The 14,128-nt window shown below is 54.0% G+C and overlaps 1 protein-coding gene across 1 annotated transcript; it reads right to left on the reverse strand.

Annotated features, from left to right (window-relative positions):
* Nucleotides 1-2,670: 2,670 nt before the first annotated feature.
* Nucleotides 2,671-11,584, reverse strand: LOC127586919 (neuronal PAS domain-containing protein 4-like). The gene is made up of 8 exons (XM_052044946.1): nucleotides 11,410-11,584; nucleotides 11,036-11,187; nucleotides 10,277-10,379; nucleotides 9,926-10,175; nucleotides 8,775-8,884; nucleotides 8,488-8,623; nucleotides 6,226-7,418; nucleotides 2,671-2,773 (listed from the first exon to the last, which is right to left on the reverse strand). The coding sequence occupies exons 1-8, from the start codon at nucleotides 11,582-11,584 to the stop codon at nucleotides 2,745-2,747; spliced, it is 2,148 nt and encodes a 715-aa protein (XP_051900906.1). The 3' UTR covers nucleotides 2,671-2,744.
* Between the last annotated feature and the right edge of the window lie 2,544 nt (nucleotides 11,585-14,128).

Consider the following 14,128-nt stretch of genomic DNA (forward strand, 5'->3'; position numbering starts at 1 on the left):
ACCCGTGCCCTCTAGTTGTTGATTCCCTAACCCTGGGAAAAAGACTGTGTGCATTCACCCTATCGATGCCCCTCATAATTTTATACACCTCTGTAAGATCACCCCCTCATTCTCCAATAAAAAATGTCCCAACCTGTTCAACCTCTCTCCGTAACTCAGTCCCTTGAGTCCCGGCAACATCCTCGTAAATCTCCTCTGCATCTTTCCAGCTTAGTGGCATCTTTCCTATAGCAGGCTGACCAAAACTGAACACTTTTTCCTAGGGCTGAAATGGTTGCCACGGGAGGACACGGGTTTAAGGTGCTGGGGAGTAGGTACAGAGGAGATGTCAGGGGTAAGTTTTTTACTCAGAGAGTGGTGAGTCTGTGGAATGGGCTGCCGGCAACGGTGGTGGAGGCAGATACGATAGGGTCTTTTAAGAGACTTCTAGATAGGTACATGGAGCTGAGAAAAATAGAGGGCTATGGGTAAGCCTAGTAATCTCTAAGGTAGGGACATGTTCAGCACAGCGTTGTGGGCCGAAGGGCCTGTATTGTGCTGTAGGTTTTCTATGTTCTAATATTCCAAATGTGACCTCACCAACGCCTTGTACAACTGCAACATAATGTCCCAATTTCTATACGCAGTGCCCTGACTGATAAAGGCCAGTGTGCCAAAAGCCACCTTCATCACCCTGTCTACCTGCGACACCACTTTCAGTGGACCATGTACTTGTTCTCTGAGGTCCCTTTGTTCATAGAGTCATACAGCACGGAAACAGGCCCTTCAGCCCAACTGGTCCATGCTGACCAAGATGCCCCATCCAAGGTAGTCCCATTTGCCAGCGTTTGGCCCATAACCTTCTAAATCTTTCCTATCCATGGACCTGTCCAACTGTCTTATAAAAGTTGTTAATGTACCTGCCTCAACCACTTCCTCTGGCAGCTGATTCCACAAAGAGACCGCCCATTGTGTAAAAAAAGTTGCCCCTCATTCCTCTTAAATCTCTCCCCTCTCTCCTTAAACCTATGCCCTCCAGTTCTTGATTCCCCAACCCTGGGAAACAGACAGTGCCTTCACCCTATCTATGTTCCTCATGATTTTATACACCTCTATAAGATCCTATGCACGGCCAAGAAAGCTCACTAGCGCCTCTACTTCCTCAGGAGGCTAAAGAAATTTGACATGTCCACTTTGACACTCACCAACTTTTATCAATGCACCATAGAAAGCATCCTATCTGGATGTATCATGGCTTGGTACAGCAACTGCTCTGCCCAGGACCACAAGAAACTGCAGAGAGCTGTGGACACAGCCCAGCGCATCGCGGACACCAGCCTCTCCTCCTTGGACTCTTGTCTATACCTCTCGCTGTCTTGGTGAAGCAGCCAGCATAATCAAAGACCCCACCCACCTGGGACATTCTCTCTTCTCCCATCAGGTAGAAGATACAGGAGCCTGAGGGCACGTACCACCAGACTTCAGGACAGCTTCTACCCCACTGTGATAAGACTATTGAACGGTTCCCTTATACAATGAGATGGACTCTGACCTCACAATCTACCTTGTTGTGACCTTGCACCTTATTGCCTTGCACTACCTCTGTAGCTGTGACACTTTACTCTGTACTGTTATTGATTTTACCTGTACTACATCAATGCACTCTGTACTAACTCAATGTAACTGCACTGTGTAATGAATTGACCTGTACGAACAGTATGCAAGACAAGTTTTTCACTGTACCTCGGTACAAGTGACAATAATAAATCAATTCCAATACCAACCTCTCCCTATCACACATCCCTCGAGTCCTGGCAGCTTCCTCGTAAATCTCCTCTGCACTCTTTCCTATAGCAGGGCGACCAAAACTGAACACAATACTCCAAGTGCATCCTCACCAGTGTCCTGTACAACTGCACCATGACCTCCCAACCTCTGTACTCAATGCCCTGACTGATGAAGGCCAACGAGCCAAAAGTATCCTTCACCACCCTGTTCCATACGCTTGACTTCCGAGGTCTCTCTGTTTCATTTGACGTTCCCTACCCAAAGGTACTTTAGATCACTTTGCTTGTGTGCAATGCTTAAGGGAAAGAGGTTGAGATACTGACAAGAAGAAAATGAGTTTAAGAGTGATCAAAGTAATTGCTGATTTGAAATGCACTCTTTAATATAAATAGGTTTGCATTACAGCAGGATGTACAACACTCCGAAAACGTACACACAAAAACACAGTTTCACAATGTACGTCTCTTGATTATCAAAAATGCTTGCATTTGTTAAATACGCACGTTTATCTATGTATGTACATAGATAATCTTTCTGCGCGAAAATACGAAAGTTAAACAGGATTCAATCCCAATACTTGATCGTAGAGAGTTCTACGTAGCAATGATGACACATGAATAGAACATGTGTCATTTGAACAGTACATATCATAAAGAAGCTAGCTGTCTCTTACTTACGATTTTTATAATCACTACAAGTGAATACAGTTTCATCTTACGATATCCTTCTCCATAGCAACACTATTCTACTTAAAGTTTGATCATTACGTGAAAGCCCGTCGTGTTTCATTGTCGTAATGTTTACAAAAGGTAGATCCTTTAATACATAAAACACCCTATCCCACCCCATGCAATGCATTTTCAGGAGCGAACTGAGGTTTAAGTAGTGTCCTTAGCTCAAAGTGTTTTCTCTAATAATAGCAGCTTCACAAAATATGACAATATGCCATACTCGATGAAGTAAGTCACAGACTTATTTCAGAACGAGGGATCACCTCTACTTCCATCTGCAGAAGAGAAAAGAAGAGAAGGTACCTGGTTAGTTACAAAGTCTGGCGGACAAAGTTGCCGACACAGCGCAGCACATCACAGAAACCAGCCTCCCCTCCATGGACTCTGTCTACACTTCCCGCTGCCTTGGTAAAGCAGCCAGCATAATCAAAGACCCCACACCCCAGTCATTCTCCCCTCTCCCCCCTCCCATCGGGCAGAAGGTACAAAAGCCTGAAAGCACGTACCACCAGGCTCAGGACAATAACAGCTTCTATCCCACTCTTATAAGGCTATTGAACGGCTCCCTGGTACAATAAGATGGACTCTTGACCTCACAATCTACCTCGTTGTGGCCCTTGCACCTTACTGTCTGACTGCTCTGCATTTTCTCTGTAACTGTAACACTTTATTCTGCATTCTGTTATTGTTTTCCCTTGTACAACTCAATGCACTGTGTAATGAATTGACCTCTATGGACGGTATGCAAGACAAGTTTTTCACTGTATCTCAGTGAAGCCAATTTACCAATCATCTCACCACACTATCCATGAACTAGCTTTATTTAATCATCTCAATGTGACAAATTATTCTAATATTAAAATGCCCTTTGTGTGTTTGTCTGTGTGCTATTCAATCTACACAGAGCTATTAGTAGACCATCTATGGTCTCACCAACTCCTCTGGTGCTACAGCACCTCCCCTGGTGGGGAGGTGTAACTACAACGTGACACGTTTACATAGCTTTTTTATATGGGGTACTACTGGAAAGAACGTTTCCCGTTGGAGACCACAGATCTGATTGAAATCCAGCACTATTGTCTCCCAAATTTTACGCGTTGCATACAGGATAGAAGAATGAGCCTGGGGTGGAGGGGATATCACAATCCAAAGACAGCTGGGGGGTGGGGAAATGAGGGTTTGACATGTGCCAGCTACACCTCATGGATTTCCCTTCTACTGTGTGGTTGGGATAGTCTTTCTTTGTTTCTACAGGGTAAACATTCCCACATCCAATCAGATCGCTTCCGTTCAGACTCGAGTTATACTGCATGCAACGCCAACACCAACTGGGAGCAAGAGGAGGTAGCCTTGTTCCCTGAGGGAAAGATAGTCCCATGTCCCCCTAGGGTTTAGGAGGAGAGATTATCTCAATGATCCATCAGATGCCGGGAAGACCTGACAGGATTGACGGATTGAAAATGTTTCTCACACTCCGGGTACTTAGAACTCGGGATCACAGAGCTGGGATAAAGGGATGGCCATTTAGCTTTCCAGTGGGAGATACTTCATGACTTGGTGGGCTGTGAATATTTGGAATTCTGTCTACCAAAATGCCTTGAATGCTCAGTTGGTACAAGATCGATAGATCTGGACAAATAGGGAATTGGGATAAGAAGGGGAAAACGATAAGGCACAGGATTGGCCGTGGTCTTATTGGAGGGCAGGACAGGAAAGGGGCCTCCCAGCTCCAGAAACCCGGGTTCGATCCTGCCCTCCGGCGCTCTGTGAGTGTGTGTATGTGTGTGTGTGGCCAGTTTGCACGTTCTCCCTGTGACCACATGGGTTTCCCCCGGGTGCTCCCACATCCCAATGACGTGGGTTTATTGCCCGGTGTAAGTTGCCCCCCCCCCCAGTGTGTGGGTGAGGGATAGAATCTGGGGGGGAGTTGATGGAAATGTGGGGGGGAGTAAAAAAATAGAATTAGTGTCAATGGGTTGTTGATGGCTGGATTTCCTTGACACTCAATGATTGGCCAAGCCTTAGCTCCCCATCAGAGGAGTAAAATGGAGATCTCACCATCACCCAAGTGTCCTTTCGGGAACCTGGGGCTCACATGGGACAATGAGATTGGGACGAGTCGAAATAAAGTAAAACTTCAGCGCCAGTGATTCACCTCCGGATTAGGACCCTGCACTAGGGTCAGATGAAGCTCTTTTCAGACCCCAATCAATATTTGCCTTCTGTCCTAGGCTCCCCAGTCCAGGGATACGGGACAGGATCATAGGAGACTGAGGGCTGACAGTACAGAGGTGTATAAAATCATGAATGGCATAGATAAGGTCTTTCTCCCAGGGTAGGGGAGTCTAAAACTAGAGGGCACAGGTTTAAGATGAGAGGGGAAAGGGGCATGAGGGGCATATTCTTCAGGCAAAGGGTGGTCAGTATATGGAACGAGCTGCCAGAGGAAGCAGTTGAGGCAGGTACAATAACGATGTTGAAAAGACACTTGGCCAGGTACATGGATAGGAAACGTGTAGAGGGTCATGGATCAAATACGGGCAAATGGGACTAGCTTGGATGGGCATCTTGGTTGGCATGGACCAGATGGGCCAAAGGGCCTGTGTGACTCTATGTCAGGTTCACCAGAATGATACCATTTAAACAATGGGACTTGGTCACACAGCCCAGCCTTGTGTTCCCGGGAGTGTAGAAGGTTGTGGGGGATGGTTTGCCTGGGTAGTCGGGAGATGTTGATCAGCCGACAGGATGGTGGGGGGTGGGGAACAAGGGGACAGAGCCTGTCGTGTGTCCCTCGCTGCCCCTCCAAGGTCTCTGGCCCCTTCGTAACACTGGCAGCTGTGCCTTCTGTGCCCTGGAATTCCTTCCCTGAACCCTCTCGATAATGTATGAGGAGTGTTTGATGGCTCTGGGCCCGTACGCGCTGGAGTTTGGGAGGATAAGGAGGGGATTTCATTGAAACCTCCCGAATATTGAAAGTGGAAAGTGGACATGGAGAGGATGTTTCCATCAGTGGGAGAGTCTAGGACCAGAGGGCACAGCCTCAGAATAGAAGGACGTCCCTTTAGAACTGAGATGAGAAGGAACTTCTTCAGCCAGAGGGCGGTGAATCTGTGGAATTTGTTGCCACAGACGGCTGTGGAGGCAAAGTCATTGGGTGTATCTAAAGCAGAGGTTGATAGGTCCTTGATTGGTATCAAAGGTTATGGGGAGAAGGCAGGTGAATGGGGTTGAGAGGGGAAACTAAATCAGCCATCATCGAATGGCGGAGCAGACTCGATGGGCTGAATGGCCTAATCCTGCTCCTATGTCTGATGGTCTCATGGTAATGAGACACGGAGCACATTGGGAGGGGTGTCACGGGGCTGTTCCTCAGCTGAGGCTGAGACCCAGTAGGAAATGGGGAATTGGAGAGCTGAGGTCGATGGAATTTTTTTTAAAAATCGGGAAAGGGTGAAGGGACCGAGGAGTTGGGATGTAGATCACACTCGGGAACGGGTGAAGGGACCCAGGAGCTGGGACGTGCATCACACTCGGGAACAGGCGAAGGGACCCAGGAGTTAGAATGTGCATCACACTCGAGGACCTCCTGGTGTTGTATGAATGGGCTGATGGCCCACTCCTGTCCCATACTGATGGACCGAGTGGCCCTTTCCCCTTCCCCTCCTCCTGCTCCTAGTTTGCTCCGTCCATCAGCCAGCGGACGCCAGTTGATGATTGGCCTCACCTTGCTGGAAGTATTCCTGGCTGCGACTTTGGAGTTGATACAACTCATCATTAAATCCGTCACACGGGGATCTTGAGGCATACGTCTCAAATACTGTTTCGTACGAAGCCAATTCTTCAAGGAAGGATTGCTCTTCCGGAGACAGGTCTGTCGCGGGGCGAGAGTCGGGGCTCTGCTCCACCTCGGAGTCCAAACCGGCGGGGCGTGAGGGACTGCCCGCCTTCTGCAGGCAGCCGGGAGCGGGGCTGCAGCTCTGAAGCGCAGGCACCTCGAGATCTTTCAACAGGTTCCTGATCACGTCCTCGCTCTCCTCCTCTTGTGGGGTGTAGGTCACCAAGGAGAAGTCCACGCTCCTCCAATGCTTGGGGGCTTGGAAGTCCAGGAACGGGGCGGAGGTTGGCAGGGAAGAGGCGCGGGTGGACGATCCACCCCCGGCGAGGATCTCTCCCGGCTCTGCAAGTCCTTGGTCGCCGCTCTTGGGCCAACTTTTGGTCTCTGCGCGTTGGTTACCCTCCAGGTAACCAAAGCAGTTGTTCACTGTCATCTTGATGGGCGATGCTTCGGGCGTGAGCAACCCCTCGGGCGTACTGGGGACGTGGATGTAGAGGGGAGCCCGGACCTTGGGGAAACCCATCACCGAGCACATACCCCCTCCGTTCCCGGGACTGTCCGGGGAAGGGGGCATCTTCTCGTAGAGAGGGGCACAGGTCTCGGGACAGTAGAAGAGCTCGCTGCTGGTCGGACCGTAGGTATCTCGTCCTCCAAATGCAAACATGGGTCCGGGGAGGCGAGGGGTACAAGGAGGAGTGGGAGACTCGGGTCCGAAGACGCAGTCACTGTAAGCCAACTCTGGGAGCTTGGCAGAGCTGGTGTTGGGACCGCTCAGCCGCTCCACGTCCTCCTGCTGCGGGCACACGCCCTGGGCGAGGAGACGGGCGCCGTCCTCTTCCTCCGGGGCTGCGGGACCCTCGGCGAATTCCAGGCAGATGCCGCTGAAGTCGAAGGACTGGCCTGAGACGCCGCTGGTGGGTGTCCCGGACATGGGGGTGAAGACGGTGTCGGGGCTGGAGAGGTAGGGGGGAGAGTCCAGCGCATCGTGTTGAGACGGGAGGGCAGGGAGGGCGTAAGGGAACATCTGGCTGTCCAGCTCCTCCTCGGACAGCTGTTGCCGGAGACACCAGGCTTCATTCTCGCTGCAAGACAGGGGAGGGGAGACGTTCCAACATCAGGACCTCTGACCAACACTTCACATTCAGCACCAACCGCTGCCTGAACCCCGCTGCACGCACGCCCAGGGTTAATTCTCCAAACCCTCGCAGCGGGTGGTGCCGCTGCCCCCCGGCCCCAGAGACCCAGGTTCGATCCCCACCTCCGGCACTCTGTGTGTGTATGCGTGTGTGTGTGTTTGCGTGTGTGTGTTTCTGTGTGTGTGTGTGTTTGTGTGTGTGTCTGTCTGTGTTTGTGTGTAATTGTTTGTGTGTGTGTGTGTGCGTGCGTGCGTTTGTGTGTGTGTGTGCGTGTGTGTTTGTGCGTGCGTGCGCGTACGTGCGCGTGCGTGCGTGCGCGTACGTGCGCGTGCGTGTGCGTGCGTGTGTGTGCGTGTGGAGTTTTCACTTTCCCCTCCCACATCCCAATGACGTGCGGGGTCAGTGGGGAAGAATCTGAGGGTTGAAGGGAACGTGGGGGGAATTAAACTGGAGTTGGCGCAGGGTTAGTGTAGAGCTATGGAGAGAGGGATAGCATGTGTTCAGTGGGCCGACTGGCCTGTTTCAATGCTGTGTGACTCACGCAAACAGGCCCTTCAGCCCATCGAATCCATGCTGCCCGCCAGACATGCATTTACACCATCCCAATTTTTATTCCCACTAACTACCCCCCCGCCCAGATTCTACCCCTCACCCACCCCCTCCACACACACACACACCAGGGACAATTTACAGCAACCAATTAACCCACGAGCACAGTGAAGATGATGGAGGCCCAGAGAGGAGAGGAAAATGTTTTCCCGCAGAGGGAAAGGGGGGGCTGAGAAATGCAGGGACTGTGGGGAGGGGGCAGAGGGTTGTGGGGCATCCCTCGGGCTCGGTAAGGTGAACAGCCTCCCACAGGGCAGGGTGAATGTATAACTCGTGTTCAGCGCACCCCACGGATCCCCGCGGCATCTACCAATGGAACCTTTCCAACCCATCCTATCCCCAGTCAATGGGCTGAAGGGCCTCCTCCCCGCGCGGCACGGATGCTTCCTCCCCGCCAGCAGCTCACCTGATGGTGTAGTTGTGGCACAGCACGGGGACCTCGGCGCACTCCAGCTGAGCCACCAGGTACACCCAGACCCACGGGCCGTCCTTGCTCTGCAGCCGCACCGCCATCTCCACCCTGGACTCGCTGCGGCCGCTCACTGTGAAGCAGAACAGGGGGCCTGGTTAGAGCTCGCAGCCACTGACCAAGGGTGGGGGAGGTAGGGAGGTGGGGGAGGGAACGGAGAACGGACGAGGGGGGAGGTGGTGGGGCGGGAGACCGGCGGGGTGGGGGTGTGCTCGCTCACTCACCTAGGCGGTAGTGGTGGGTGGAGGCGTGCGATAGATCCTGAGGGTGGACCAGGCTGTACCAGGACTTGCCGACCAGCTCGCTGTCTTGGTATCCGAGGTGGTAGGCAACGCTGTGTGGGGAGGCAAAGAACACCTGTTAATAAAGGGTTAAAGGCACTGAGCCAACGTGTGTGGGGGCGGGGGTCTCAGAAAACCGCCACACGCTTCCCCACCCCCCTCACCCCCCGCCCTGTGAATTGTTTCACTGCGTGTCACTCAGTGTGTGGACTAGCCAGAGGGCAGTGTGTGGGCCAGGCGGTGGGCAGTATGTGTGGATCAGCCAGTGGGCAGTGTGGACTGGGCAGTGGGCAGTGTGTGGGTCAGCCAGTGGGCAAATCAGCCAGTGGGCAGTGTGGACCAGCCAGTGGGCAGTGTGTGTGGATCAGCCAGTGGGCAGTGGGCAGATCAGCCAGTGAGCAGTGTGGACCAGGAAGTGGGCAGTGCAGGGGTCACTGGCTGAGTCCAGGGAGGGTTGGGCAGGCAGTGGTGCTGAGGATGGGACTGGGGTCGGATGTGGGGTCCTGTCTCTCTGTCTTGCCTCCCGAGCCTACAGTGCCCACCCTCACACCCTCTCTCCATCTGCCTCAGCTTTTGTATGCCTCCAGCTTCCTGTGTCTCGATAATGAGTTGGTGCTGAAAGTGGGATGTGTGTGTGTGTGTGTGTGTGTGTGTGTGTGTGTGTATAAGAGAGTCTGTGTATGATAGTGTGTTTATATACAAGTGTGTTTGTATATTGCTATGTGTGTGTTTTGTGAGTCTGCGTTTGATAGTGTGTCTGAGTCTGTGTGTGTTTGGTTTGTGTATCTGTGTGTCTGCCTGTGTGAGTGTGTTTCTGTGTGTATCTATGTGCTTGTGTATGTCTGTGTGTTTGAGTAAGCGTTTGCCCATGTGTATTTATGTGTTTGTCTGTGTGTGTCATTGTGTATCTGTGTGAATATGTGTATGCCGGTCTGCCTGTGTGAGTGCGTGTGTTTGAGTGTGTGTGTGCCTTTGTCTGTGTGTGTGTGTGTGTGCCTTTGTGTGTGTGTGTGTGTGTGGGGGGGGGGGGGGCGGGGGAGCTGGGATACACGAGCGGAGAACGGGAAGGCCTGTGTCCACCACTCGGTTCCTACCTGTCGGAAACCTCCACGAACATCATATCCTTGGCGTGCCGGCTCTGGAAGAAGGCGAGGAACAGGTGGTTGTCGAAGAGCCGGGGCCGGGTGTCCAGCGGTGAGCAGAAGGCCATGAAGACCGGCTTAGACGACCAGTAGGTCCCGGCTGGGGGCTGGTGGTACCGGCCTCGGATCAGCACCATCTTGTTGCCGGCGCTCTGCCGCCTGACTGACCGGGAGGTGTTAAATCGGCAGCGGAAGAGACGCTCTGTAAACGGGAGAGAGAGAAGCGGGGAGGAACGTCAGTGAAGAGGCAGAGAGAGCGGTTGGAAACCCAGGGCAGAAGCAGGGAAGGGAGGGGACACTCACCGGTCTCTGGAGAGGATGTCTGCATCAGGTGGGCGCTCAGCACCAGGTGGTCCAGAGGGTCGGTGATGTCGTAGATACTGTCGCCCTGCGCCACCAGGTCCACCTGCAAGGCACAGCAAGATCCCGCGGTCAGCGGCACGGCAGGATCCCACGGGTCGGCGGCAGAGCGGGACGCTCGGGCGGCGATGCAGACACGGCGAGGGCCCGCGGTTAGGGTCCCCCTACCCCCCCCCCCCGGGAGCTGGCGGCACGGCGAGATCCCAAAACGAAGGGGCGCGCCGAGATTCCGAGGGAAACCCGCCCCCAACCACCCCCACACCCAGCTGGATCCCCCTCCCGAGCCGGAGCCGGGGCTAGATCCACCCCGCCGCACCCCCCCCCCCACCTCCCTTACCCCGTCTTGCAGCACGGCAAGATCCCAGTTAAAGCAGGAACAACCATCCCAAAGCCCAGAAGAGGAAGATCTCAAATCGCATCGTATCAGGCCTCCTCCTCGCCCCACCCCCGGTATGAAGCACAGCAAGATTCCAACGTCCGGCAAGATCCCAAAATCGCAGCACGGAAAGATCCCAGCATAAAACACCGAGACCCAACTTCTTCAGTAACATTTCCGCATGCATTTGCTAAACTGTAACTCCTTCCCTCTGTCCCCAGGTGTGTGAAGCCCCGGGATTGGTGGGGAAGGTGGATGGTGGGGGGGGTGGGGGTGGAGTGTTAGAGGGAATTGGGTCGGGGTAGCCCGTCTGTAGCTACACTCACCAGCGAGTGGCCCAGGTGGTCGGACACGTTCTCGGACACGTAGATGAGTTTGCCCTCGCTGCTGAGAGCCATGAGGAAGCCAGGGAGAGAATGCAAGAAGTCCCTCAACTCCTGCGGCGAGATCAGGGGGAGACAGTCTTGCACATCGGCACCTGAAGGCAAACGGCGAGAAGTCAACACACATAAGTTCGGCCGATTTACCCCCCTGACACTGACAAGAGACTACAACAATGTTTAAAAATCAACATTCAGTCATCTCTCTCTTCTTGACTATAATGGGACGAGTTGTAAATCCCTTCCAAAAGGGCTGGAACAGGCACTACGGGCCGAATGCCCCCCCACCCCCCCGGAGGTTCGCTGGTGGCTAAACCCACCTGAGTTGAAGAAGACCGATTTCCGGGTGTAGATACACGCCAGGGACATGATGTGAAGATAGGAAAGTCTGGATTTATCAGCGTCCGAGATGGGTAACAGTTCCTTCAGGCTTCTGATCTCCGCGTTGATCTGGTCTCTCCTCGCTTTCGACGCTCCCTTAGTCGATCTGTACATGGTGCTAGCCTTCTCCGCCGTCTTGCCCCCTTTCTATCGGTGTTCACTCACTGTCTCTCTCTCTCTCACTCTCTCTTTCTCTCTCTCTCTCTCTCACTCACTCACTTCCTCTCCTCTCCTCTCCTCTCCTCTCTCTCTATCTCTCTGCTCTGGACCAGATCTGGATCCTCTGGTGCCGGAGACTGAGGCGAGCGGGGTTTTATAGGTGGTTGCCTGTGAGGGGCAGGGCCGGCGTAAATGGGATGGTTCGCAATCAACGCATGGCGAGAGGGGAGGGGAGAGGGGAGCATCCTTCCCTATGACTAAACCCACGCGTCACTTCGGTCGGATGACGCCAGAGCATCGAGCATCCCAATTAGGGAAAAAAAATCCGAGATGTGGGGGGGGGGGGGGCAGGGAAAGAGCTGAAAACACAGAGGAAGATGCAATGGTACAGAGAGAGAGAGATATGCAAAGATAACCGGGAATGGAGAGCTAGAGGACCGAGGGGTAGAGAAAGACGGAGGGATAGAGAGGGAAGTGGAGTGGGGAAGGGAGAGGGCTAGAGAGGATAGCGAGGGGAACAGGGCGAGGGAGGGGGAGAGAAGAAGGGATGGAGAGAAGAGGTTCATATAGGGAGAGGGGGGTTGCGAGGGATACACGGTGAATAATGTTAGGAAAAAGGGGGGGGAGGAGAAAAGGTTAGGGACCCTCGGAGAGAGGCGGGGGGTGGTGTAGGGTAACGCGAAACACGCAAAAGAGAGAGCAAGGCAGGGGGATATTGACAGCGAGGAAGGGGAATCTGGAAGAGGTGCAAAAGCTTGAAATCAGTCGGAGAGGTGGGAAGGTGGTGTGTCTGTCCGGAGGGAACAGGGGGCTCAGATCACATCCGGGCGGGGATCGAGTTGGAGGTAGATTGCAGAAATGAGCGGGGACCAATTTGTAACCGGCGAGGGGAGATTTCAGCACCGCGGCCGGTGGACAGCGCCGCTCCCAACTTCGCTGGTAAAACAAAGACGAGGGAAGAGAGAGAGAGTGAGGGGGGGGGGGGGGGGGGGGGGGGGGGGGGGGGGGGGGGGGGGGGGGGGGAGGGGGGGGGGGGTGGGGGGGGGAGTGGGGGGGGGGGGGGGGGGGGAGAGAGAGAGTGGGGGGGAGAGAGTGGGGGGGAGTGGAGAGAGTGGGGGGGGAGGAGAGAGTGGGGGGGGGAGAGAGAGTGGGGGGGTGGAGAGAGTGGGGGGGGGGAGAGAGAGTGGGGGGGGGAGTGGGGGGGAAGAGATGGGGGGGGGGAGTGGAGAGAGTGGGGGGGGGAGGGAAGAGAGAGATGGGGGGGAGGGAGAAAAGAATGGGGGAGGGGAAAGGAGGACCTGTTTGGAGGCAGATAGGCTATGGCGAAAAGCACGTCACTTTCCTTAAAAGTACTCCAGGAGCTGAGAGATTCCCAAACACCGGGATTTCCTTTCCCACCCCTCCTCCCCTTCGAACTCACAGTCATGACTCGCGTCGGAGAGGGTGCTTCCCCGCGGAGGGAGGGGCTGTGGATCTGATTTAGGATTTCCCACCTTGTGAGTCTAAGTATCAGGCAGATTGGGAGGGAGGAGAGAGAGAGAGTCCGAGGGCAGACAGACAAACAAGGGGAGTTAGAGATAGCCACACACATGGAGAATCTAGGACAGAGAGGCGCAGACACACAAGAGAGAGACAGACCCAGGGAGAGACTGAGAGAGAGCAAATGTCAAGGGGAGAGTGTGCTAGTCAGAAGGGAGGCAGGGAGGTGGGGAGATACAGACTAGGACAGAGGGATGGGACAGGCACATCAAGACGGACAGGAAAGAGAGAGACAGAACACGAGACAAAGAGGCAAAAAGAGAGACAGAGAGGAGACAAAGAGAAGGAAGGCCAAAAAAGAGGGTGGCGAATGAGAGACTCTAACAGGCACAATAGCAAAGAGTAAGAAACAGACCATTTCTCCTTCTGCAAGTGACTTTCATCCACCGATCCCCATCATCTGCCATCCCCTCTGGACCAAAATCCATCCTCCTCCCAGATTCAAACTCCCTCCTTCCTCTCTGTCTGAAGTTGGTGTCTCACTTAAGAAGGGGTTCTTGAATCTTTGAGGAGGATGGATTTTGGTCCGGGGGGGGGGGGGTGGTGGGAGATGATGGGGATCGGTGGAGAGAGGCCCAGGGAGAGGAGCGAGAGGCACAGTTCACTCCAGAGAGCCGGAGTGAACAGAGTAATGAGTAATCAGGAGGCACAGGAGACTGCAGATGCTACAATCTGGAGTGAAATACAAACTGCCGGAGAAACTCAGCGGGTCGGGCAGCATCTGTGGGGGAGATGGACGGTCCACGTTTGGGGTCGAGACCCTTCTCTGGACTGAAGGAGTAGAGGGGAGATAGCCGGGGTGAGGGGGAGGGGTGAGGCAGGAGCTGGCAGGTGATAGGTGGATCCAGGTGGGGGGGGGGTGATGGGCAGATGGGGAGGGGGAGTGGGAATAGTGACAGAGGCTGGGAGGTGATGGGTGGAGGTGACAGAGAGCTGCAGATGGTGGGATCTGATAGGAGA

This window comes from Pristis pectinata, chromosome 38, assembly GCF_009764475.1.
Source record: "Pristis pectinata isolate sPriPec2 chromosome 38, sPriPec2.1.pri, whole genome shotgun sequence".
Taxonomy (NCBI): Eukaryota; Metazoa; Chordata; class Chondrichthyes; order Rhinopristiformes; family Pristidae; genus Pristis; species Pristis pectinata.